The sequence below is a fragment of the Hyla sarda genome, chromosome 3 (genome assembly GCF_029499605.1).
Source record: "Hyla sarda isolate aHylSar1 chromosome 3, aHylSar1.hap1, whole genome shotgun sequence".
NCBI classification, from domain to species: Eukaryota; Metazoa; Chordata; class Amphibia; order Anura; family Hylidae; genus Hyla; species Hyla sarda.
In genome coordinates, this window is record NC_079191.1 from 425,715,949 (window position 1) to 425,738,846 (window position 22,898).

General features: G+C 45.5%; 1 protein-coding gene across 1 annotated transcript in view; it reads right to left on the reverse strand.

Moving 5' to 3' along the window:
• Nucleotides 1-545: 545 nt before the first annotated feature.
• The window catches only part of TAF1A (TATA-box binding protein associated factor, RNA polymerase I subunit A), a 41,523-nt gene continuing 19,170 nt past the window's right edge, over nucleotides 546-22,898 (reverse strand). The window contains exons 7-11 of the mRNA XM_056568397.1: nucleotides 19,919-20,077; nucleotides 16,386-16,452; nucleotides 6,913-7,036; nucleotides 2,289-2,443; nucleotides 546-1,338 (exon numbers count right to left, since the gene is read on the reverse strand). Of these exons, the coding sequence (XP_056424372.1) occupies nucleotides 1,202-1,338; nucleotides 2,289-2,443; nucleotides 6,913-7,036; nucleotides 16,386-16,452; nucleotides 19,919-20,077 (642 nt within the window). The 3' untranslated portion in view covers nucleotides 546-1,201. The remainder of the gene's footprint in view (nucleotides 1,339-2,288; nucleotides 2,444-6,912; nucleotides 7,037-16,385; nucleotides 16,453-19,918; nucleotides 20,078-22,898) is intronic.

The following is a 22,898-nucleotide window of genomic DNA, read 5'->3' on the forward strand; positions in this document are numbered from 1 at the left end:
CTTTTTTAATTTCTTTTCAGTCTGACCGCAGTGCTCTCTGCTGACACCTCTGTCCATGTCAGGAACTGTCCAAAGCAGGAAAGGTTTGCTATGGGGATTTGCTCCTACTCTGGACAGTTCCTGGCATGGACAGAGGTGTCAGCAGAGAGAACTGTGGTCAGGCAGAAAGGAAATTAAAAAAGAAAAGAACTTCCTGTGGAGCATGCAGCGGCTGATAAGTACTGGAAGGATTAAGATTTTTATATAAGAGTAATTTACAAATCTGTTTTTAACTTTCTTGCACCAGTTGAAATTTGTTTTCACCGGAGTACCCCTTTAAGCAGCTGATAAGTATTGGAAGGATTAAGATTTTTTTAATAGAAGTAATTTACAAACCTGTTTAACTTTCTGGCACCAGTTGATTTAAAAGAAAATGTTTTCCAGTGGAGTACCCCTTTAAAGGGGTACTCCGGTGGAAAACTTTTTTATTTTTCTTTTAAATGAACTGGTGCCAGAAAGTTAAACAGATTTGTAAATTACTTCTATTAAAAAACATTAATCCTTTCAGTACTTTTTAGCAGCTGTATAATACAGAGGAAATTCTTTACTTTTTGAATTTCTTTTTTGTGTTATCCACAGTGCTCTCTGCTGACACCTGATGCCCGTATCAGGAACTGTCCACGGCAGGAGAAAATCCCCATAGCAAACCTATGCTGCTCTGGAGACAGTTCCTGACACGGACAGAGGTGTCAGCAGAGAGCACTGTGGTCGTGATGTCAGCAGAGAGCTCTGTGTTCAAAAAAGAAAATAACTTCCTCTGTAGTATTCAGCAGCTAATAAGTACTGGAAGGATTAAGATTTTTTAATAGAAGTAATTTACAAAAAACTGTTTAACTTTCTGCTTTAAACTGTTTAACTTTAAACATGAAAACAGAACACAACAAAAAGGTCCATGATGAGATCCTTCACATATAACTGGAGGGGAGGGGTGGTTGGTTCAACTAACGGTGGAGGCAGCCATTTTTTATGGAACGCACCACGGTGTATCACATGATCCATCTAAGCCGGTTAGTAGTTACGAAAAGGTATCAAGTGATACAATCCGATTCCGTGTAGTGGAGGTTTTGTCCAATATAATCCTGTGACGTACCATGTGACTGCGTCATCATAGTGTCCGACACCTCAACGTAGTGATGTATGGGTAAAATGGCTGCCTGCTTCTCTACGGTTCAGACGGCACCAACACTGGATCTGGGATGTTTTCACAGTTGTGCTTCTTAATAAACTTGTCCATACGATTCATGGCCGCCTTGTGCCGACGCCTCCCGGATACAGAGACCCAGGTATAATAGACACAGTCTGCAAGAGGGGGAGACGGGAACATATTTTAGATCTTACAAAGAAGAATCTGTATAAAAAAAAAAACACTTAAAAAAAACAAACAGCTCTGCTACTTCGGCAGCTGTTTGGGTAGGGGATCACACGTGCCGCATTTGCTGCTGTGTCTTTTCCTACCCATTAAAGTCAATGGGTAACAAAATCACCTGCAGAAAATACCTACCCCCTAGGGTAGGATTTCCAAATCAGGGTGCCTCCAGCTGTTGCAAAACTACAACTCTCAGCATGCCCGGACAGCCTTCGGCTGTCCGGGCATGCTGGGAGTTGTAGTTTTGCATTCGCTGGAGGCACCCTCGTTGGGAAACACTGCCCTAGGGGAAGGGTCACACACACAGCGCATCCGCAGTGTATTTGACACTGTGGATGCACTACTGACCTTCCCTAGAGTGGGCCCCCTGCTGTGCCTTGCTGGGAGTTGTAGTTTTGCAACAGCTGGAGGTACCCTGGTTGGGAAACACTGCCCTAGGGGAAGGGTCACACATAGCGCATCAGCAGCGTATTTGACGCTGCGGGTGTGCTAATGCCCTTCCCTAGAGTGTGCCCCCTGCTGTACCCATGTGGCCTGCTTTGACGGCATGTAGCAGCAATTCGCCGCTATGAGCAGACACACTGGGATCTGCGAGTCCGGCACGCTTGTGCAGTGTACTCCGACATCGCGGCCATTCTCGGCCTAGCTCAGGGTGCAGGGGGAACGGCCGCCTAGTCTGTGAGTACAATGCGTGTCTGTTAGTAGCGGCAGATTGCTGCTTCAAGCAGACAAAGCAGGACGCACGATCACAGCAGGGGGCACACTCCAGGGAAGGTCAGTAGCGCATCCGCAGCATCAAATACGCTGCGCTACGTGTGACCCAGGCCTTTAGGGTAATATAAACCTCTACCCAATGTAAAACCACTCGGTGGGGGCGACTTACCCGGTCCCTGTAACGTTCCAGCTACTAAAGCCTTTTTCATGGCAAGTTCTGCGCACTCCTGCCAGTCCTTTTTGGCGTGAAACTTTGTGAAGTGGTACGACGGCCACCAGCTCTTTCGGGGCAGCCAGGCCTCTAATACCCAAGCGCTACGATCACTGGCAAGAAAACAGATTATTATTGAGCACGTCAGCGCTTATCCAATACGGGATCCACATCAGTGTCCTAGAATAAGAAGCCGCTTCAATATCCGCAGCATTCATCTAATTGAAGCGGAGCCAATAGATCTGTAGTTTTGCAACAGCTGGAAGCACCCTGGTTGGGAAACACTGTATTAGAGAGTCGCTTTCTAAGCGGTTCCCTTATCTTTTCTTCAAAGTTTATCCACAACGACAAATCTAGTTTTAAAAAAAATATATATATCTTTATTTATTTATTATTATTTTTTTTTTTTACGAGATCACATGGATTTGCTCTCAAAATCCCTTTTTTTTTTCTCCTTTCACATTCAGCCCAAGAAAGGTCAATAAACCATCGGGTCTGTAATAGGGACCGGTACACGCTCATCCCTGGACCCATAGGGGAAGATTTTATCAAAACCTGTCAAGAGGAAAAGTTGTCCAGTTTCCCATAGGAACCAATCAGATCGCTTATTTTTCACAGGCTTCTTTAAAAATGAAAGAAGCGATCTGATTGGTTGCTATGGGCAACTGCTCCACTCTTCCTCTGCACAGGTTTTGATAAATCTCCCCCATAATCCTTTGTTGTTGTGAAATTCGCAGCAGTTCACCCTGTAAAGCCGCTGTATAATGGGTTTAATTTGTCTATAAAAATACTAAAATATTAAAGTAAAATGAGAAAAAGGAAAATTCATCCTAATAAAAAAAAAGCACACACACATTTTTTATTTTTTTACATGAGACGTGTCAAAAGCTTTGATCAGTGTGGGTCTCAGACACATTGTAGGAGATGGAATCCAAGATTCGTATTTTAAAAAAGAATTCCCATTTATAAAAGTTATCCCCTATTCTAAGGATAGGGGGGGATAAGTGTCAGATTGCAGGGGACCGACCGCCGAGACCCCTTGCACTGCACCCCTACCCTCTGAATGAAAAGAGTAGAGATGAGCGAACTTACAGTAAATTCGATTCGTCACGAACTTCTCGGCTCGGCAGTTGATGACTTATCCTGCCTAAATTAGTTCACCTTTCAGGTGCTCCGGTGGGCTGGAAAAGGTGGATACAGTCCTAGGAAAGAGTCTCCTAGGAATGTATCCACCTTTTCCAGCCCATGGGAGCACCTGAAAGCTGAACTAATTTATGCAGGATAAGTCATCAACTGCCGAGCCGAGAAGTTTGTGACGAATCGAATTTACTGTAAGTTCGCTCATCTCTAGAAACTGCGTGTGACGCTATTTCCGGGATCATCACATGACCGGACTGAATAAAATATCCGGATTGGCTTGATTGCCGGTCAAGTGCCCGATAGCGTCCCCTGCCGTATCCCATAGCAACATGACATGTGCATTACGTAAATACATGATCGAGGGTACATGGAGAAACAAGTTTATGAGTATATAAATGCACTGCGCATACATAACCTCATATAACACATTGTTGCTCCACCTCCCCTTGCTCAACCCAATGCACACGTGTTAATAGATGTTTACATAATAGAGGAGAAAATGTAATTTTTTTCATAACTGCCCCAAACAATAAGCTCAAATAATGCAACATGTACGTAGAGTATCTAAACTTAACAAATTAGTATATATACACATTAGATCATTGCGCTGATTAAAGGGGTAGTCCAGTGGTGAAAAACGTATCCCCTATCCTAAGGATAGGGGATAAGTTTGAGATCGCGGGGGGTCCGACTGCTGGGGCCCCCTGCGATCTCTCTGTACGGGGGCCAAGCTCTCTGGCCAGATAGCGGGTGTCGACCTCCGCAAGAAGTGGCAGCCGACACGCCCCCTCAATACATCTCTATGGCAGAGCCGGAGATTGCTGAAGGCAGCGCTTCGGCTCTGCCATAGTTGTATTGAGGGGGCGTGTCGGCTGCCGCTTCGTGCGGAGGTCGACACGCCCCCTTCCCGCGGGCTGTCGGGGCTCCGTACAGGAGATCGCAGGGGGCCCCAGCGGTCAGACCCCCCGCGATTTCAAACTTATCCCCTATCCTTAGGATAGGGGATAAGTTGTTCACCACTGGGTCACCACTGGATATCTCCTTTAAGACCTCTAGGTATACGGGAATCCAATTGCAGAATCCAATAGGCTTCTCTTGAGAAGACCAGTTTGGACCAATCTCCCCCCACGTCGGGGTCTCCTCACTTTCTCTATCCCTACAATGGAGATGCAAGATGCATTTCCACTGTGTTTGTCTCGTATATGCTTGGACAGACCAGACGTGGATCTATTCCCCACATCCACTGCTGGATATTGTGAGTATCGCATGTGTTCCGCAACTCTCAATTTGAGCTTGCGTGTGGTACAACCCCCGCACTGTAACTGGCATTCATTACAAGTGACCAGGTAAAGAACGGGGTCAGTATTACAGTTAATGAGAGAATTGATGGCAAAAGATTTCTTAGTAGTGCATGAGGAAAAATGTCTGGTGCTAGTCACATATTTGCAACATGTGCATCTAGTACCATTGCATTTGAAAAACCCCGTTGTAGTTAACCAATTATTGTTCGCACTGCTGATGATCGGAGAGTGATATTCCCCAAGCGATAGTCTCTCTCTCAGCGTTTGTGCTCTTCTCGCTACCATTCTCACACCTGTACTCAAAATGTCGGACACTTGTGTGTCCTGATGGAGTACTGGTAAAGGTTTGTAAAGAATTTGTTTTATTTCATCAAAGTCCATCGAAAATGGGGTAGAAAAGGTAAGTGTGACATCTTTTTGTTTTTCTTGACTGTCTTTAATTTTATTATTTTGTTTCTTTTGATTATGTTTAGTGTTGTCCAGGTAATCTTCTCTCTTTTTTCCTTCTGCTATTTTTTTTGGCACGGTTCAGTACATTCGGACTATATCCCCTCTTTTTGAGACGTAAATTAATGTCTGCTGCAGAATTGTTACATAGTTCTTCCGATGAGGATGCTCTCCTAGCCCTTATGTATTCACCAATGGGCAAATTAATAATACCGTATATACTCGAGTATAAGCCAAGTTTTTCAGCGCGATTTTTCGTGCTGAAAACACCCCCCTCGGCTTATACTCGAGTGAACTCTCCACCCGCAGTGGTCTTCAACCTGCGGACCTCCGGAGGTCAGCAGGTTGAAGACCACTGCGGCCTTCGACATCATCCAGCCCCCTCTCATCCCCCTTTAGTTCTGTACAGTACTCACCTCCGCTCGGCGTTGGTCCGGTGCTGCAGGACTGTCCGGAGAGGAGGTGGTCCGGTGGGATAGTGGTTCCGGGCTGCTATCTTCACCGGGGAGGCCTCTTCTAAGCGCTTCGGGCCCGGCCCCAGAATAGTCACGTTGCCTTGACAACGACGCAGAGGTACGTTCATTACCAACGTACTTCTGCGTCATTGTCAAGGCAACGCCTCTATTCCGGGCCGGAAGCGCGGAGAAGAGGCGCCCCCGGTGAAGATAGCAGCCCGGAACCACTATCCCACCGGACCACCTCCTCTCCGGACAGCCCTGCAGCACCGGACCAGCGCCGAGCGGAGGTGAGTACTGTACAGAACTAAAGGGGGGTGAGAGGGGGCTGTATGATGTCGAAGGCCGCAGTGGTCTTCAACCTGCGGACCTCCGGAGGTTTCAAAACTACAACTCCCAGCAAGCCCGGACAGCCGATGGCTGCCCGGGCTTGCTGGGAGTTGTAGTTTTGAAACCTCTGGAGGTCCGCAGGTTGAAGACCACTGAGGGCGGATGATGACAAGAGGATGATGAAGGGGGGGTGTGGGATGATGACAAGAGGATGATGGAGGGGGGGTGTGGGATGATGAAGGGGGGTGGGGATGATGACAAGGGGATGATGAAGGGGGGGGGGTGTGGGATGATGACAAGGGAATGATGAAGGGGGGATGTGTGGGATGATGACAAGGGGATGATGACAGGTGATGATGACGCCTGGATGATGACAGGTGATGATGATGATGCGGGTCTGGATGATGACAGGCGGTGATGATGATGGGGATGTTAATGACGGGTCTGGATGATGACAGGGGGAATGATGTATTTCCCACCCTAGGCTTATACTCGAGTCAATAACTTTTCCTGGGATTTTGGGTTGAAATTAGGGGTCTCGGCTTATACTCGGGTCGGCTTATACTCGAGTATATACGGTAGGTTGCATGCAGTCAGCTTTCTATATAAAGATGAACTGACTGTGTTGGTGTTAGAATTCCCCACGAGTGTTACATCAAGAAAATTAACTGTGTCTTTCTCCATATTACAGGTACATTTCAGATTGAAATCATTGTTATTAAGGTATTGAAAGAACTCAATTGCCTGTCCTGATGGTGTTTGTTTGTAGTCTGTAATAATGGACACGGTTATGCATGAAAACTGCATTAAAAAACAACGGTCGTTCAACTGGACCATCAATGTGGGGAACAACCACAACACAAACAAATAAAAGACTTTCTCCCCTGCACTTTAATACTTGTCACTTACTGGCGAAAAGTTCTCTTCAGCTGCTTTGCCAAGTAACTCCAAGCCTTTAGATCCTTCTTCCAACCCGAAAATTCCAAGAGATCAAAAAGAACCTGTAGAGCAAGCTTCTGATCGTCTTCTGAGTCTGTCAAAAGATCAGCAAAATTAGAATCTGAAAGCAGAAAACCCCAGTCCGATATTTCCATGTCCCAGATATTTTGTCTACTAGGAGGATCTGTCCTGTGTGGTGTAGTGTAGAGGATCTCTCCTGTGTGGTGTAGTGTAGAGGATCTCTCCTGTGTGGTGTAGTATAGAGGATCTCTCCTGTGTGGTGTAGTATAGAGGATCTCTCCCGTGTGGTGTAGTATAGAGGATCTCTCCCGTGTGGTGTAGTATAGAGGATCTCTCCCGTGTGGTATAGTATAGAGGATCTCTCCTGTGTGGTGTAGTATAGAGGATCTCTCCTGTGTGGTGTAGTATAGAGGATCTCTCCTGTGTAGTGTAGTATAGAGGATCTCTCCTGTGTGGTGTAGTATAGAGGATCTCTCCTGTGTGGTGTAGTATAGAGGATCTGTCCTGTGTGGTGTAGTATAGAGGATCTCTCCTGTGTGGTGTAGTATAGAGGATCTGTCCTGTGTGGTGTAGTATAGAGGATCTCTCCTGTGTAGTGTAGTATAGAGGATCTCTCCTGTGTGGTGCAGTATAGAGGATCTCTCCTGTGTGGTGTAGTATAGAGGATCTCTCCTGTGTGGTGTAGTATAGGGGATCTCTCCTGTGTGGTGTAGTATAGAGGATCTGTCCTGTGTGGTGTAGTATAGAGGATCTGTCCTGTGTGGTGTAGTATAGAGGATCTCTCCTGTGTGGTGTAGTATAGAGGATCTGTCCTGTGTGGTGTAGTATAGAGGATCTGTCCTGTGTGGTGTAGTATAGAGGATCTGTCCTGTGTGGTGTAGTATAGAGGATCTCTCCTGTGTGGTGTAGTATAGAGGATCTCTCCTGTGTGGTGTAGTATAGAGGGTCTCTCCTGTGTGGTGTAGTATAGAGGATCTGTCCTGTGTGGTGTAGTATAGAGGATCTCTCCTGTGTGGTGTAGTATAGAGGATCTCTCCTGTGTAGTGTAGTATAGAGGATCTCTCCTGTGTGGTGTAGTATAGAGGATCTCTCCTGTGTGGTGTAGTATAGAGGATATGTCCTGTGTGGTGTAGTATAGAGGATCTCTCCTGTGTGGTGTAGTATAGAGGATCTGTCCTGTGTGGTGTAGTATAGAGGATCTCTCCTGTGTAGTGTAGTATAGAGGATCTCTCCTGTGTGGTGCAGTATAGAGGATCTCTCCTGTGTGGTGTAGTATAGAGGATCTCTCCTGTGTGGTGTAGTATAGGGGATCTCTCCTGTGTGGTGTAGTATAGAGGATCTCTCCTGTGTGGTGTAGTATAGAGGATCTGTTCTGTGTGGTGTAGTATAGAGGATCTCTCCTGTGTGGTGTAGTATAGAGGATCTCTCCTGTGTGGTGTAGTATAGAGGATCTGTCCTGTGTGGTGTAGTATAGAGGATCTGTCCTGTGTGGTGTAGTATAGAGGATCTCTCCTGTGTGGTGTAGTATAGAGGATCTCTCCTGTGTGGTGTAGTATAGAGGGTCTCTCCTGTGTGGTGTAGTATAGAGGATCTGTCCTGTGTGGTGTAGTATAGAGGATCTGTCCTGTGTGGTGTAGTATAGAGGATCTCTCCTGTGTGGTGTAGTATAGAGGATCTCTCCTGTGTGGTGTAGTATAGAGGATCTCTCCTGTGTAGTGTAGTATAGAGGATCTCTCCTGTGTGGTGTAGTATAGAGGATCTCTCCTGTGTGGTGTAGTATAGAGGATCTGTCCTGTGTGGTGTAGTATAGAGGATCTCTCCTGTGTGGTGTAGTATAGAGGATCTGTCCTGTGTGGTGTAGTATAGAGGATCTCTCCTGTGTAGTGTAGTATAGAGGATCTCTCCTGTGTGGTGCAGTATAGAGGATCTCTCCTGTGTGGTGTAGTATAGAGGATCTCTCCTGTGTGGTGTAGTATAGAGGATCTGTCCTGTGTGGTGTAGTATAGAGGATCTCTCCTGTGTGGTGTAGTATAGAGGATCTCTCCTGTGTGGTGTAGTATAGAGGATGTGTCCTGTGTGATGTAGTATAGAGGATCTCTCCTGTGTGGTGTAGTATAGAGGATCTCTCCTGTGTGGTGTAGTATAGAGGATCTCTCCTGTGTGGTGTAGTATAGAGGATCTCTCCTGTGTGGTGTAGTATAGGGGATCTCTCCTGTGTGGTGTAGTATAGAGGATCTCTCCTGTGTGGTGTAGTATAGAGGATCTGTCCTGTGTGGTGTAGTATAGAGGATCTCTCCTGTGTGGTGTAGTATAGAGGATCTCTCCTGTGTGGTGTAGTATAGAGGATCTGTCCTGTGTGGTGTAGTATAGAGGATCTGTCCTGTGTGGTGTAGTATAGAGGATCTCTCCTGTGTGGTGTAGTATAGAGGATCTCTCCTGTGTGGTGTAGTATAGAGGGTCTCTCCTGTGTGGTGTAGTATAGAGGATCTGTCCTGTGTGGTGTAGTATAGAGGATCTGTCCTGTGTGGTGTAGTATAGAGGATCTGTCCTGTGTGGTGTAGTATAGAGGATCTGTCCTGTGTGGTGTAGTATAGAGGATCTCTCCTGTGTGGTGTAGTATAGAGGATCTGTCCTGTGTGGTGTAGTATAGAGGATCTCTCCTGTGTGGTGTAGTATAGAGGATCTCTCCTGTGTTGTGTAGTATAGAGGATCTGTCCTGTGTGGTGTAGTATGGAGGATCTCTCCTGTGTGGTGTAGTATAGAGGATCTCTCCTGTGTGGTGTAGTATAGAGGATCTGTCCTGTGTGGTGTAGTATAGAGGATCTGTCCTGTGTGGTGTAATATAGATCTCTCCTGTGTTGTGTAGTATAGAGGATCTGTCCTGTGTGGTGTAGTATAGAGGATCTCTCCTGTGTGGTGTAGTATAGAGGATCTCTCCTGTGTGGTGTAGTATAGAGGATCTCTCCTGTGTGGTGTAGTATAGAGGATCTGTCCTGTGTGGTGTAGTATAGAGGATCTCTCCTGTGTGGTGTAGTATAGAGGATCTCTCCTGTGTGGTGTAGTATAGAGGATCTGTCCTGTGTGGTGTAGTATAGAGGATCTCTTCTGTGTGGTGTAGTATAGAGGATCTCTCCTGTGTGGTGTAGTATAGAGGATCTCTCCTGTGTGGTGTAGTATAGAGGATCTGTCCTGTGTGGTGTAGTATAGAGGATCTCTCCTGTGTGGTGTAGTATAGAGGATCTGTCCTGTGTGGTGTAGTATAGGGGATCTCTCCTGTGTGGTGTAGTATAGAGGATCTCTCCTGTTGGGATGTAGAATAGGGGATCTCTCCTGTGTGGTGTAGTATAGAGGATCTCTCCTGTGTGGTGTAGTATAGAGGATCTGTCCTGTGTGGTGTAGTATAGAGGATCTGTCCTGTGTGGTGTAGTATAGAGGATCTGTCCTGTGTGGTGTAGTATAGAGGATCTGTCCTGTGTGGTGTAGTATAGAGGATCTGTCCTGTGTGGTGTAGTATAGAGGATCTCTCCTGTGTGGTGTAGTATAGAGGATCTGTCCTGTGTGGTGTAGTATAGGGGATCTCTCCTGTGTGGTGTAGTATAGAGGATCTCTCCTGTTGGGATGTAGAATAGGGGATCTCTCCTGTGTGGTGTAGTATAGAGGATCTCTCCTGTGTGGTGTAGTATAGAGGATCTCTCCTGTGTGGTGTAGTATAGAGGATCTGTCCTGTGTGGTGTAGTATAGAGGATCTCTCCTGTGTGGTGTAGTATAGAGGATCTCTCCTGTGTGGTGTAGTATAGAGGATCTGTCCTGTGTGGTGTAGTATAGAGGATCTCTCCTGTGTGGTGTAGTATAGAGGATCTGTCCTGTGTGGTGTAGTATAGGGGATCTCTCCTGTGTGGTGTAGTATAGAGGATCTCTCCTGTTGGGATGTAGAATAGGGGATCTCTCCTGTGTGGTGTAGTATAGAGGATCTCTCCTGTGTGGTGTAGTATAGAGGATCTGTCCTGTGTGGTGTAGTATAGAGGATCTGTCCTGTGTGGTGTAGTATAGAGGATCTCTCCTGTGTGGTGTAGTACAGAGGATGTGTCCTGTGTGGTGTAGTATAGAGGATCTCTCCTGTGTGGTGTAGTATAGAGGATCTGTCCTGTGTGGTGTAGTAAAGAGGATCTCTCCTGTGTGGTGTAGTATAGAGGATCTGTCCTGTGTGGTGTAGTATAGAGGATCTCTCCTGTGTGGTGTAGTATAGAGGATCTCTCCTGTGTGGTGTAGTATAGAGGATCTGTCCTGTGTGGTGTAGTATAGGGGATCTCTCCTGTGTGGTGTAGTATAGAGGATCTCTCCTGTGTGGTGTAGTATAGAGGATCTCTCCTGTGTGGTGTAGTATAGAGGATCTGTCCTGTGTGGTGTAGTATAGAGGATCTCTCCTGTGTGGTGTAGTATAGAGGATCTCTCCTGTGTGGTGTAATATACAGGATCTCTCCTGTGTGGTGCAGTATAGAGGATCTCTCCTGTGTGGTGTGGTATAGAGGATCTCTCCTGTGTGGTGTAGTATAGGGGATCTCTCCTGTGTGGTGTAGTATAGAGGATCTCTCCTGTGTGGTGTAGTATAGAGGATCTCTCCTGTGTGGTGTAGTATAGATGATCTCTCCTGTGTGGTGTAGTATAGAGGATCTCTCCTGTGTGGTGTAGTAAGGAGGATCTCTCCTGTGTGGTGTAGTATAGAGGATCTGTCCTGTGTGGTGTAGTATAGAGGATCTGTCCTGTGTGGTGTAGTATAGAGGATCTGTCCTGTGTGGTGTAGTATAGAGGATCTCTCCTGTGTGGTGTAGTATAGAGGATCTGTCCTGTGTGGTGTAGTATAGAGGATCTGTCCTGTGTGGTGTAGTATAGAGGATCTGTCCTGTGTGGTGTAGTATAGAGGATCTGTCCTGTGTGGTGTAGTATAGAGGATCTGTCCTGTGTGGTGTAGTATAGAGGATCTGTCCTGTGTGGTGTAGTATAGAGGATCTGTCCTGTGTGGTGTAGTATAGAGGATCTCTCCTGTGTGGTGTAGTATAGAGGATCTGTCCTGTGTGGTGTAGTATAGAGGATCTCTCCTGTGTGGTGTAGTATAGAGGATCTGTCCTGTGTGGTGTAGTATAGAGGATCTCTCCTGTGTGGTGTAGTATAGAGGATCTGTCCTGTGTGGTGTAGTATAGAGGATCTCTCCTGTGTGGTGTAGTATAGAGGATCTCTCCTGTGTGGTGTAGTATAGAGGATCTCTCCTGTGTGGTGTAGTATAGAGGATCTCTCCCGTGTGGTGTAGTATAGAGGATCTCTCCCGTGTGGTGTAGTATAGAGGATCTCTCCTGTGTGGTGTAGTATAGGGGATCTCTCCTGTGTGGTGTAGTATAGAGGATCTGTCCTGTGTGGTGTAGTATAGGGGATCTCTCCTGTGTGGTGTAGTATAGAGGATCTCTCCTGTGTGGTGTAGTATAGAGGATCTCTCCTGTGTGGTGTAGTATAGAGGATCTCTCCTGTGTGGTGTAGTATAGAGGATCTGTCCTGTGTGGTGTAGTATAGAGGATCTCTCCTGTGTGGTGTAGTATAGAGGATCTGTCCTGTGTGGTGTAGTATAGAGGATCTGTCCTGTGTGGTGTAGTATAGAGGATCTCTCCTGTGTGGTGTAGTATAGAGGATCTCTCCTGTGTGGTGTAGTATAGAGGATCTGTCCTGTGTGGTGTAGTATAGAGGATCTGTCCTGTGTGGTGTAGTATAGAGGATCTGTCCTGTGTGGTGTAGTATAGAGGATCTCTCCTGTGTGGTGTAGTATAGAGGATCTCTCCTGTGTGGTGTAGTATAGAGGATCTGTCCTGTGTGGTGTAGTATAGAGGATCTCTCCTGTGTGGTGTAGTATAGAGGATCTCTCCTGTGTGGTGCAGTATAGAGGATCTCTCCTGTGTGGTGCAGTATAGAGGATCTCTCCTGTGTGGTGTAGTATAGAGGATCTCTCCTGTGTGGTGTAGTATAGAGGATCTCTCCTGTGTGGTGTAGTATAGAGGATCTCTCCTGTGTGGTGTAGTATAGAGGATCTCTCCTGTGTGGTGTAGTATAGAGGATCTCTCCTGTGTGGTGTAGTATAGAGGATCTCTCCTGTGTGGTGTAGTATAGAGGATCTCTCCTGTGTGGTGTAGTATAGAGGATCTGTCCTGTGTGGTGTAGTATAGAGGATCTCTCCTGTGTAGTGTAGTATAGAGGATCTCTCCTCTGTGGTGTAGTATAGAGGATCTGTCCTGTGTGGTGTAGTATAGAGGATCTGTCCTGTGTGGTGTAGTATAGAGGATCTCTCCTGTGTGGTGTAGTATAGAGGATCTCTCCTGTGTGGTGTAGTATAGAGGATCTGTCCTGTGTGGTGTAGTATAGAGGATCTCTCCTGTGTAGTGTAGTATAGAGGATCTCTCCTCTGTGGTGTAGTATAGAGGATCTGTCCCGTGTGGTGCAGTATAGAGGATCTCTCCTGTGTGGTGTAGTATAGAGGATCTCTCCTGTGTGGTGTAGTATAGAGGATCTCTCCTGTGTGGTGTAGTATAGAGGATCTGTCCTGTGTGGTGTAGTATAGAGGATCTGTCCTGTGTGGTGTAGTATAGAGGATCTGTCCTGTGTGGTGTAGTATAGAGGATCTGTCCTCTGTGGTGTAGTATAGAGGATCTGTCCTGTGTGGTGTAGTATAGAGGATCTCTCCTGTGTGGTGTAGTATAGAGGATCTGTCCTGTGTGGTGTAGTATAGAGGATCTGTCCTGTGTGGTGTAGTATAGAGGATCTCTCCTGTGTGGTGTAGTATAGAGGATCTCTCCTGTGTGGTGTAGTATAGAGGATCTCTCCTGTGTGGTGTAGTATAGAGGATCTCTCCTGTGTGGTGTAGTATAGAGGATCTCTCCTGTGTGGTGTAGTATAGAGGATCTCTCCTGTGTGGTGTAGTATAGAGGATCTCTCCTGTGTGGTGTAGTATAGAGGATCTCTCCTGTGTGGTGTAGTATAGAGGATCTCTCCTGTGTGGTGTAGTATAGGGGATCTGTCCTGTGTGGTGTAGTATAGAGGATCTGTCCTGTGTGGTGTAGTATAGAGGATCTGTCCTCTGTGGTGTAGTATAGAGGATCTGTCCTGTGTGGTGTAGTATAGAGGATCTCTCCTGTGTGGTGTAGTATAGAGGATCTCTCCTGTGTGGTGTAGTATAGAGGATCTCTCCTGTGTGGTGTAGTATAGAGGATCTGTCCTGTGTGGTGTAGTATAGAGGATCTCTCCTGTGTGGTGTAGTATAGAGGATCTGTCCTGTGTGGTGTAGTATAGAGGATCTCTCCTGTGTGGTGTAGTATAGAGGATCTCTCCCGTGTGGTGTAGTATAGAGGATCTCTCCTGTGTGGTGTAGTATAGAGGATCTGTCCTGTGTGGTGTAGCATAGAGGATCTGTCCTGTGTGGTGTAGCATAGAGGATCTCTCCTGTGTGGTGTAGTATAGAGGATCTGTCCTGTGTGGTGTAGTATAGAGGATCTGTCCTGTGTGGTGTAGTATAGAGGATCTCTCCTGTGTGGTGTAGTATAGAGGATCTCTCCTGTGTGGTGTAGTATAGAGGATCTCTCCTGTGTGGTGTAGTATAGAGGATCTCTCCTGTGTGGTGTAGTATAGAGGATCTCTCCTGTGTGGTGTAGTATAGAGGATCTCTCCTGTGTGGTGTAGTATAGAGGATCTCTCCTGTGTGGTGTAGTATAGAGGATCTCTCCTGTGTGGTGTAGTATAGAGGATCTCTCCTGTGTGGTGTAGTATAGAGGATCTCTCCTGTGTGGTGTAGTATAGAGGATCTGTCCTGTGTGGTGTAGCATAGAGGATCTGTCCTGTGTGGTGTAGTATAGAGGATCTCTCCTGTGTGGTGTAGTATAGAGGATCTGTCCTGTGTGGTGTAGTATAGGGGATCTCTCCTGTGAGGTGTAGTATAGAGGATCTGTCCTGTGTGGTGTAGTATAGAGGATCTGTCCTGTGTGGTGTAGTATAGGGGATCTCTCCTGTGAGGTGTAGTATAGAGGATCTGTCCTGTGTGGTGTAGTATAGAGGATCTCTCCTGTGTGGTGTAGTATAGAGGATCTCTCCTGTGTGGTGTAGTATAGAGGATCTCTCCTGTGTGGTGTAGTATAGAGGATCTCTCCTGTGTGGTGTAGTATAGAGGATCTCTCCCGTGTGGTGTAGTATAGAGGATCTGTCCTGTGTGGTGTAGTATAGAGGATCTCTCCTGTGTGGTGTAGTATAGGGGATCTCTCCTGTGTGGTGTAGTATAGAGGATCTCTCCTGTGTGGTGTAGTATAGAGGATCTCTCCTGTGTGGTGTAGTATAGAGGATCTCTCCTGTGTGGTGTAGTATAGAGGATCTCTCCTGTGTGGTGTAGTATAGAGGATCTGTCCTGTGTGGTGTAGCATAGAGGATCTGTCCTGTGTGGTGTAGTATAGAGGATCTCTCCTGTGTGGTGTAGTATAGAGGATCTCTCCCGTGTGGTGTAGTATAGAGGATCTCTCCCGTGTGGTGTAGTATAGAGGATCTGTCCTGTGTGGTGTAGTATAGAGGATCTCTCCTGTGTGGTGTAGTATAGGGGATCTCTCCTGTGTGGTGTAGTATAGAGGATCTCTCCTGTGTGGTGTAGTATAGAGGATCTCTCCTGTGTGGTGTAGTATAGAGGATCTCTCCTGTGTGGTGTAGTATAGAGGATCTCTCCTGTGTGGTGTAGTATAGAGGATCTGTCCTGTGTGGTGTAGCATAGGGGATCTGTCCTGTGTGGTGTAGTATAGAGGATCTCTCCTGTGTGGTGTAGTATAGAGGATCTGTCCTGTGTGGTGTAGTATAGAGGATCTCTCCTGTGTGGTGTAGTATAGGGGATCTCTCCTGTGTGGTGTAGTATAGAGGATCTGTCCTGTGTGGTGTAGTATAGAGGATCTGTCCTGTGTGGTGTAGTATAGAGGATCTGTCCTGTGTGGTGTAGTATAGAGATTCTGTCCTGTTAGACATCAGGGTCTGTAAGGTAATTGGATTTACTGCAGATAGTCTGCACAGTTACAGAGATCCAGTATGGTTTCTGTCTGCCACCTAGTGGTAAGGTGTAATAATGCAAGAAAGGTTATCTGAATATTAAAATAAACCATACCTGCAGTTTATTTTTAATAATTAAAATACTTTTTTATTTTTTTCTGCTTGCATTTTCTTTATTCTATTGTATTTGTTATGGGGGCCACCATGCTGCCTGAGCTGCTATTATGAGCTGTGGGCCGCATGAATCGTTTCCTTTCAGCCAATAAAGTCTTGTCCCTTGGTGAGCGCTCTGTGGCTGCAGGAGGTGCCATTCGTCGGAGGTGGGGGGGGGGGGGGGAGACCCTTACCCTGCAAATGTCATAATGGTGACTTACCAGCACTGTGAAGGAGTTTGCTAAAATTCAGCATAAGTTTGTGGGATGGCGTCATGGCATACAATGGCTGAAAAAAAGGAAGAAAAATAAATAAAACCACAACTGGTAGATCGATTTTTTGGGGGAAATTTGATAGGGCTCAACTGTACCCCAGCCTTCAGCTGTCCGGGCATGCTGGGAGTTGTAGTTTTGCAACAGCTGGAGGCACCCTGGTCGGAAACCACTGCCTTAACCCTTTAGCTTTAGTGAGAAATGTCAGAGAACAGTCAGAGAACAGGCAGATTGTAGCCTTGAGGCGGACTCTGATCTGAACAGTGCCTCTGTATAGGTAGTATAAATAAATATTATTTTTATTATTTATTTTATTATTATTAATAAATAATAATAATTACAAATAATAAATAAATTATTTATTACTATTTTTTATTATTATAATTTTTATATATTTATTATAATTATTATTTTTATTATTATTATTATTATTAGAGATGAGCGAAGTTACAGTGATTCGATTCGTCACAAACTTCTCGGCTCGGCAGTTGCTGATCAGCTTTCAGGTGCTCCGGTGGGCTGAAAAAAGGTGGAAACAGTCCTGGGAGACTCTCTCTCCTAGGACTGTATCCAAGTTCGTGAAGAATCCAATCACTGTCCAAACAATAGAAAAAAAGACCTCACTGAATTGCAGTAGCACACCAAGAAATGATCAAGTATCAATTTTATTAGCAAAAGAAAATGACAAAAACAGACAAATCGCACACATGGTAATTCATCGATAAATGACAAACCATTTAAAAATCTGTTTTACAAAAACCAGTACACAACCTGGGGGAGGGGCCATGAACCCCCTTCACCTAAACTGACACCCGTCCTCAAATATTGTAAATAAAACTTCCAACCATAAGTCCGGTCTAGATAGACAGTACAGGAATACTATTGTAATTCATAAAGTTTCTTATAAAGTGCCTGACGTCTGTACAAAAAATGATCCATAAAGTGCAAATTCATATGCACAATATAATATAAAGTGCCTGATGTACATATAAAATGCAACAATGTAATGGTAAATCACAGTCACAAAGATACAACTGGAGGCAATGGACTAATACTTGCCCATCCTAATGTCCTATATTAGAAACAAGCGTGCCAGACCGGAGGAAGGCTGGGTTCACACCACGTTTTTCAAATACGGTTACCGTATACGGTTTTCCGCTAAATAACGTATGGCAAAAACCGTATACAACCATATGACTCCAAATTAAAACGTATACGGTTTTTCCCCGTACGGTTCTCTCCGTTTGCATCAGTTTTTGCCAACAGTTTTGCTATTTTGTTGGAATTAGTTTTCCAGCAATTTAATAAAGTTACTATTGTTCTATTGAAATTCCAATCTGCGCATGTGTCAACTCCAAAAAACGGATTCGAAAAACCGTGTGCAACCGTATTCTGAAATTCTGTGTACGGTTCTCACAGACAACAATGTTAAAAGAACCGCATACGGTTCGCATACGGTTTTCCAACCGGAGGCAAAAACGTGGTCGACAGCGTTTTTGCCTACGGATGAAAAATCGGCAAAACCGTATCCGAGGCAAAACGGATGCAACCGTACACAACATTTGGAATACGGTTTACAATGCATTCTCTATGCATACGGATTCGGATACAGTCGTATACGTTTTTTTTGCGGAAAACCGTATACGGTTATCGTATTTGAAAAACGTGGTGTGAACCCAGCCTAAGGCTGATATGCATAATGCAGGAATAAGGAAGGACGGGGTCACTGAGACCCCCACGCGTTCCGTTGCCCAAATGGCTACTTCCTCAGGGGTGTTTAACGGAACGCGTGGGGTTCTCAGTGACCCCGCCCTTCCTTATTCCTGCATTATGCATATCAGCCTTACTCCGGTCTGGGACGCTCGTTTCTAACCACGTGTGCAATTTGTCTGTTTTTGTCATTTTCTTGTGTCTTATCATCACTGAGTAGCACCCTATTTATTATTAGGTTGAGCCCCCTCATTTTTCTTCTATTTTTTTTTTTTTTTATTAAATCACTGTAACTTCGCTCATCTCTAATGTATCAAAACGTGTGTACACATTTTTAACAAATACACGGTTAAAAACCGTATACGGTTTGAAAAATGGTGTACGGTTGCATCCATTTTTTAAAGAAAAAAATGTATACGTTTTTAACTTTTCACTCGATTTTGTATTAAGTTTCACTTGTTTGAAAAAAAAACGTGCAAAGTCAAAAACCGTATGGTGAAAACTGGATGAAACCGTACGCACACATATAGTTCTGTACGGTTCCCATTGACTCCCATGTTTAAAAAAAAAAAAAACAACGCATACGGTTTAATACAGTTTTTCACCCGGACCATAAAACGTGGTAGACTACTGTTTTGGGTACGGATAAAAAAAACGGACAGAACCGTATAAGATGCAAAACGGACTAAACCGGATGATGCGTTTGACATACGGTTTACAATGTTGCCGTATTTTTCGCCGTATAAGACGCACTTTTTCTTCCCCAAAACTGGGGGGAAAAAGTCGGTGCGTCTTATACGGCGAATACATCCCCTATCGCGGCGGTCCCTGCGGCCATCAACGGCCGGGACCCGCGGCTAATACAGGACATCACCGATCGCGGTGATGCCCTGTATTAACCCTTCAGACGCGGCGATCAAAGCTGACCGCCGCGTCTGAAGGGAAAGTGACACTAACCCGGCTGTTCAGTCGGGCTGTTTGGGACCACCGCGATTTCACCGTGGCGGTCCCGAACAGCCCGACTGAATAGCCGGGTTAGTGCTTACAGGACACCGGGAGGGACCTTACCTTACCTCGGTGTTCAGGGATCCCCTGTATGGCCGGCACTCTCCTTCCTCATCATCACGTCGTCGCGTACGTGCGTCGGCGTGCGTAACGACGTGATGGCGGCGACGGAGAGCGAGGATACCCGGCCGGCAGCAGAGACGTTCCGGAGCGACGGGAACACGGCGACAGCGATGGAGCGACATCCAGGGCAGCGGTGACGGGTCGGGAGCGGCGGGGACACGTGAGTATTACCTCCTATGCAGTGGTCTTCAATCTGCGGACCTCCAGATGTTGCAAAACTACAACTCCCAGCATGCCCGGACAGCCAACGGCTGTCCGGGCATGCTGGGAGTTGTAGTTTTGCAACATCTGGAGGTCCGCAGGTTGAAGACCACTATTGGGTTCAAAATCTTTATTTTTTTTTAGATTTTGCCCCTAAAAATTGGGTGCGTCTTATAGGACGAAAAATACAGTAAGTCAATACATACGGTTTTCTATACAGTTCCGTACGGTTTTTAACTTGAAACCGTATACGGGAACTGTATAGCAAAAACGTGGTGTGCGTGCAGCCTCAGTAACCGAGCCCAATTCAGGTCGGATCGCCCCCGATATCAGATACTTTCGCCTTATCCTGTGGATAGGGAAATACGTTTTGGTTGCCCGGGGTATTTCTTTAATAATGTATTTATATATATTATATCTATCTCATAGTACCAAATACCCACCCTTAGAGTATTTATTAGCATTTCATCAGAAGCCTCATTCCTCGTCATGAACTCGTACAGGTACACGTGGGCATTAGGATTGGCCGGGTTCTTAGTATTATTTGCATATTCTGTTAAGACCTTTTCTGCCTCCTGTTTTTCTCCAGATGATTCAAGAAGCTGAAAATAAATAAATAAATAAATTAATTAATTAATAAAATTCACGAATGGATTATGATAAACCGCACAACTGTAATATACTTTGTGTTTTAATTTCTAACCAATTGTAAGATCGTTCCATACATAGAAGTTCCCTAGCACAGATATATCACAAGATAAGTGACCAGAAGTCAATGGGTAGTTTTGCTTTTTAAAGGGGGGTACTCCGCAGAATTTTTTTTTTTAAATCAACTAGTGCCAGATTTGTAAATTACTTCAATTAAAAAATCGTAATCCTTCCAGTACTTATCAGCTGCTGTATGCTCCACAGGAAGTTGTGTAGTGCTTTCCGGTCTGACCACAGTGCTCTCTGCTGACACCTCTGTCCGTGTCAGGAACTGTCCAGAGCAGGAGAGGTTTGCTATGGGTAATTGCTCCTGCTCTGGAAATTTCCTAAAATGGACAGAGGGTGTCAGCAGAGAGCACTGTGGTCAGCCGAAAAAGAAATTAAAAATAAAAGAACTTCCTCTGCAGTATTCAGCAGCTGATAAGTACTGGAAGGATTAAGATTTTAAATAGACGTAATTTACAAATCTGTATAACTTTCTAGCAACAGCTGATTTAAAAGAAAATAATAATGTCTTCCAGTGGAGTACCCCTTTAAAATTCAAAAATGCAGAAAAAAAGCATGGACCTGGTTCTACTACAGCACAGGTTTTGTTACAACGTTTCACAACGCGAGCTAAACAGACATGCAGCAAACCCCTCTTTGTTCTGCCCTCCAGAGGGGCGAGGGCCAAAATACTAAATACATAGAAGTTCCCTAGCAAAGAGATATCACAAGATAAGTGATCAGAAGAACCATCATTGTGACGTGAAACAGGCAGTCGCCTGGTCCACGCCTCAGCACCACCATTCATCCCAGCGAGATAGCCGAAGTTTGTTTGATGTTGTATCTATACAGTTCAAGCATTACCTACAAGCTGTTCAATGAGCGTTACGTCTTTTTCTATAATGCCTATTATTTGGAATGAACTGTTCTGATATTTTGCACCCCGTTATGTGCTTATTGGCAAAGAGTCTGTCTGCCTCGTGGTTGGATTGTGTAGACATCTGTAGGGCCATTGCCTACTCTTTTCTACTATATTATAAGTGAACATTTTATGCAGAAAATATATATGCTGTGTTATACCTACCGTGTTTCCCCAAAAATACACCCTAGCTGGATTATGGGGGTGGGCTGCAACATAAGCCCTACCCCAAAAATAAGACCTAGACCAGTGGTCTCCAACCTGCGGACCTCCAGATGTTGGAAATGTTTGCAACATATGGAGGTCCGCAGGTTGAAGACCACTGACCTAGACAATGCCGGGCTGCAAATATTAAAAAAACAACTTTAACTTACCTTCGTCCTCTGTTCCCCCGTTGCTAAGGAACCGGCCTCCCTGTCCTCCGCTGTTCTCGCTGCGGTCCTGGTGTTGGGACGTCACAGAGCCTTCAGCCTATCACCGGCCGCAGCGATGTCCCGCCTCGGCCGATGATAGGCTGAGCCCACTGTGATGTAAGAAGCCGGCCGACATCGCTGCGGCCGGTGATAGGCTGAAGGCTCTGTGACGTCCCAACACCAGGAAGCAGCAAGAACAGTGGAGGGACCATGAGGCCAGTGCCTTTGCAACGGGGGAACGGAGGACAAAGGTAAGTTAAAGTTTTGTTTTTTAATATTTGCAGCCCGGGCACAGGAATACAAAGTACAGCGCAGCAGCTAATAATTATTTGGGGGGAGAGAAGCTGCGCTCGCGGGTGACAAACGATTAGTACCCCGATGTGGGGTGCAGTGCTGGGCTGATAAACCGGCGGGGGGCAGAGCTGCGCCCATCACATGATGATAATGGGGGGGGGGTAAAAACCGTGGAACCGCCATGTTGTTCAATGTGCATACCGTACTGTAAATAAGTAAGCCCTACCCTGAAAATAAGCCCTAGTGTGTTTTTTGTGATTAAACTTAATATAAGACCCGGTCCTATTTTCGGAGAAACACGGTAGTACAGGGCCTGAGGGGGCGGGGCATAACACAAGGATTCCAAGAACAGAGCAGGGAGAATTCTTGCACATCCTCAGCCCCTGTACTATGTTTGGCCCTTTCATTTTGCCATGGGCAGGGTGTAATAGGAGACTGCTAAAATGGCCGCGCACTGCAAAACAATATTGTACCGTAGAAGAAGTCAAGCCGAGTCAGTCGCACATTTAACCCCTTAAGCACCACTTGTTTTTTCAATTTTTGCACTTTCGTTTTTTCCTCCTCACCTTCAAAAAATTACAACGCTTTCAGTTTTCCACCTACAGGCCCATATGAGGGCTGGTATTTTGCGCCACCAATTTTACTTTGTAATGACATCAATCATTTCACCCCAAAATCTACGGCAAAACCAGAAAAAATATATTTTTATATAAACAGCATTTTATAATTTTTGGGGGCTTCAGATTCTACGCAGAGCACTATTTTGTAAAAATGACACCTCATCCTAATGCTGTAGGTCCATACGAATAAAATGATACCCAACTTATATAGGTTTGACAGATAGTAAAAGATGAAGCGCTCGGCACAGCTACAAGAAAGCCAATAATCGATGGATATGGATACTCAGTCCGTATACTCTCCAGCAGGGTGCCCAATCCAGAATTCAGTGCAGAATCAACAAAAGAGAACGGAGACGGCACTCACCACATCAGAGGTAACGGTAATGCTTTAATCGGTGACCGGCAGACTACAGCATAGGGAGGAGGAACGCTGGCGTTCCTCTTCCCTATGCTGTAGTCTGCCGGTCACCGATTAAAGCATTAC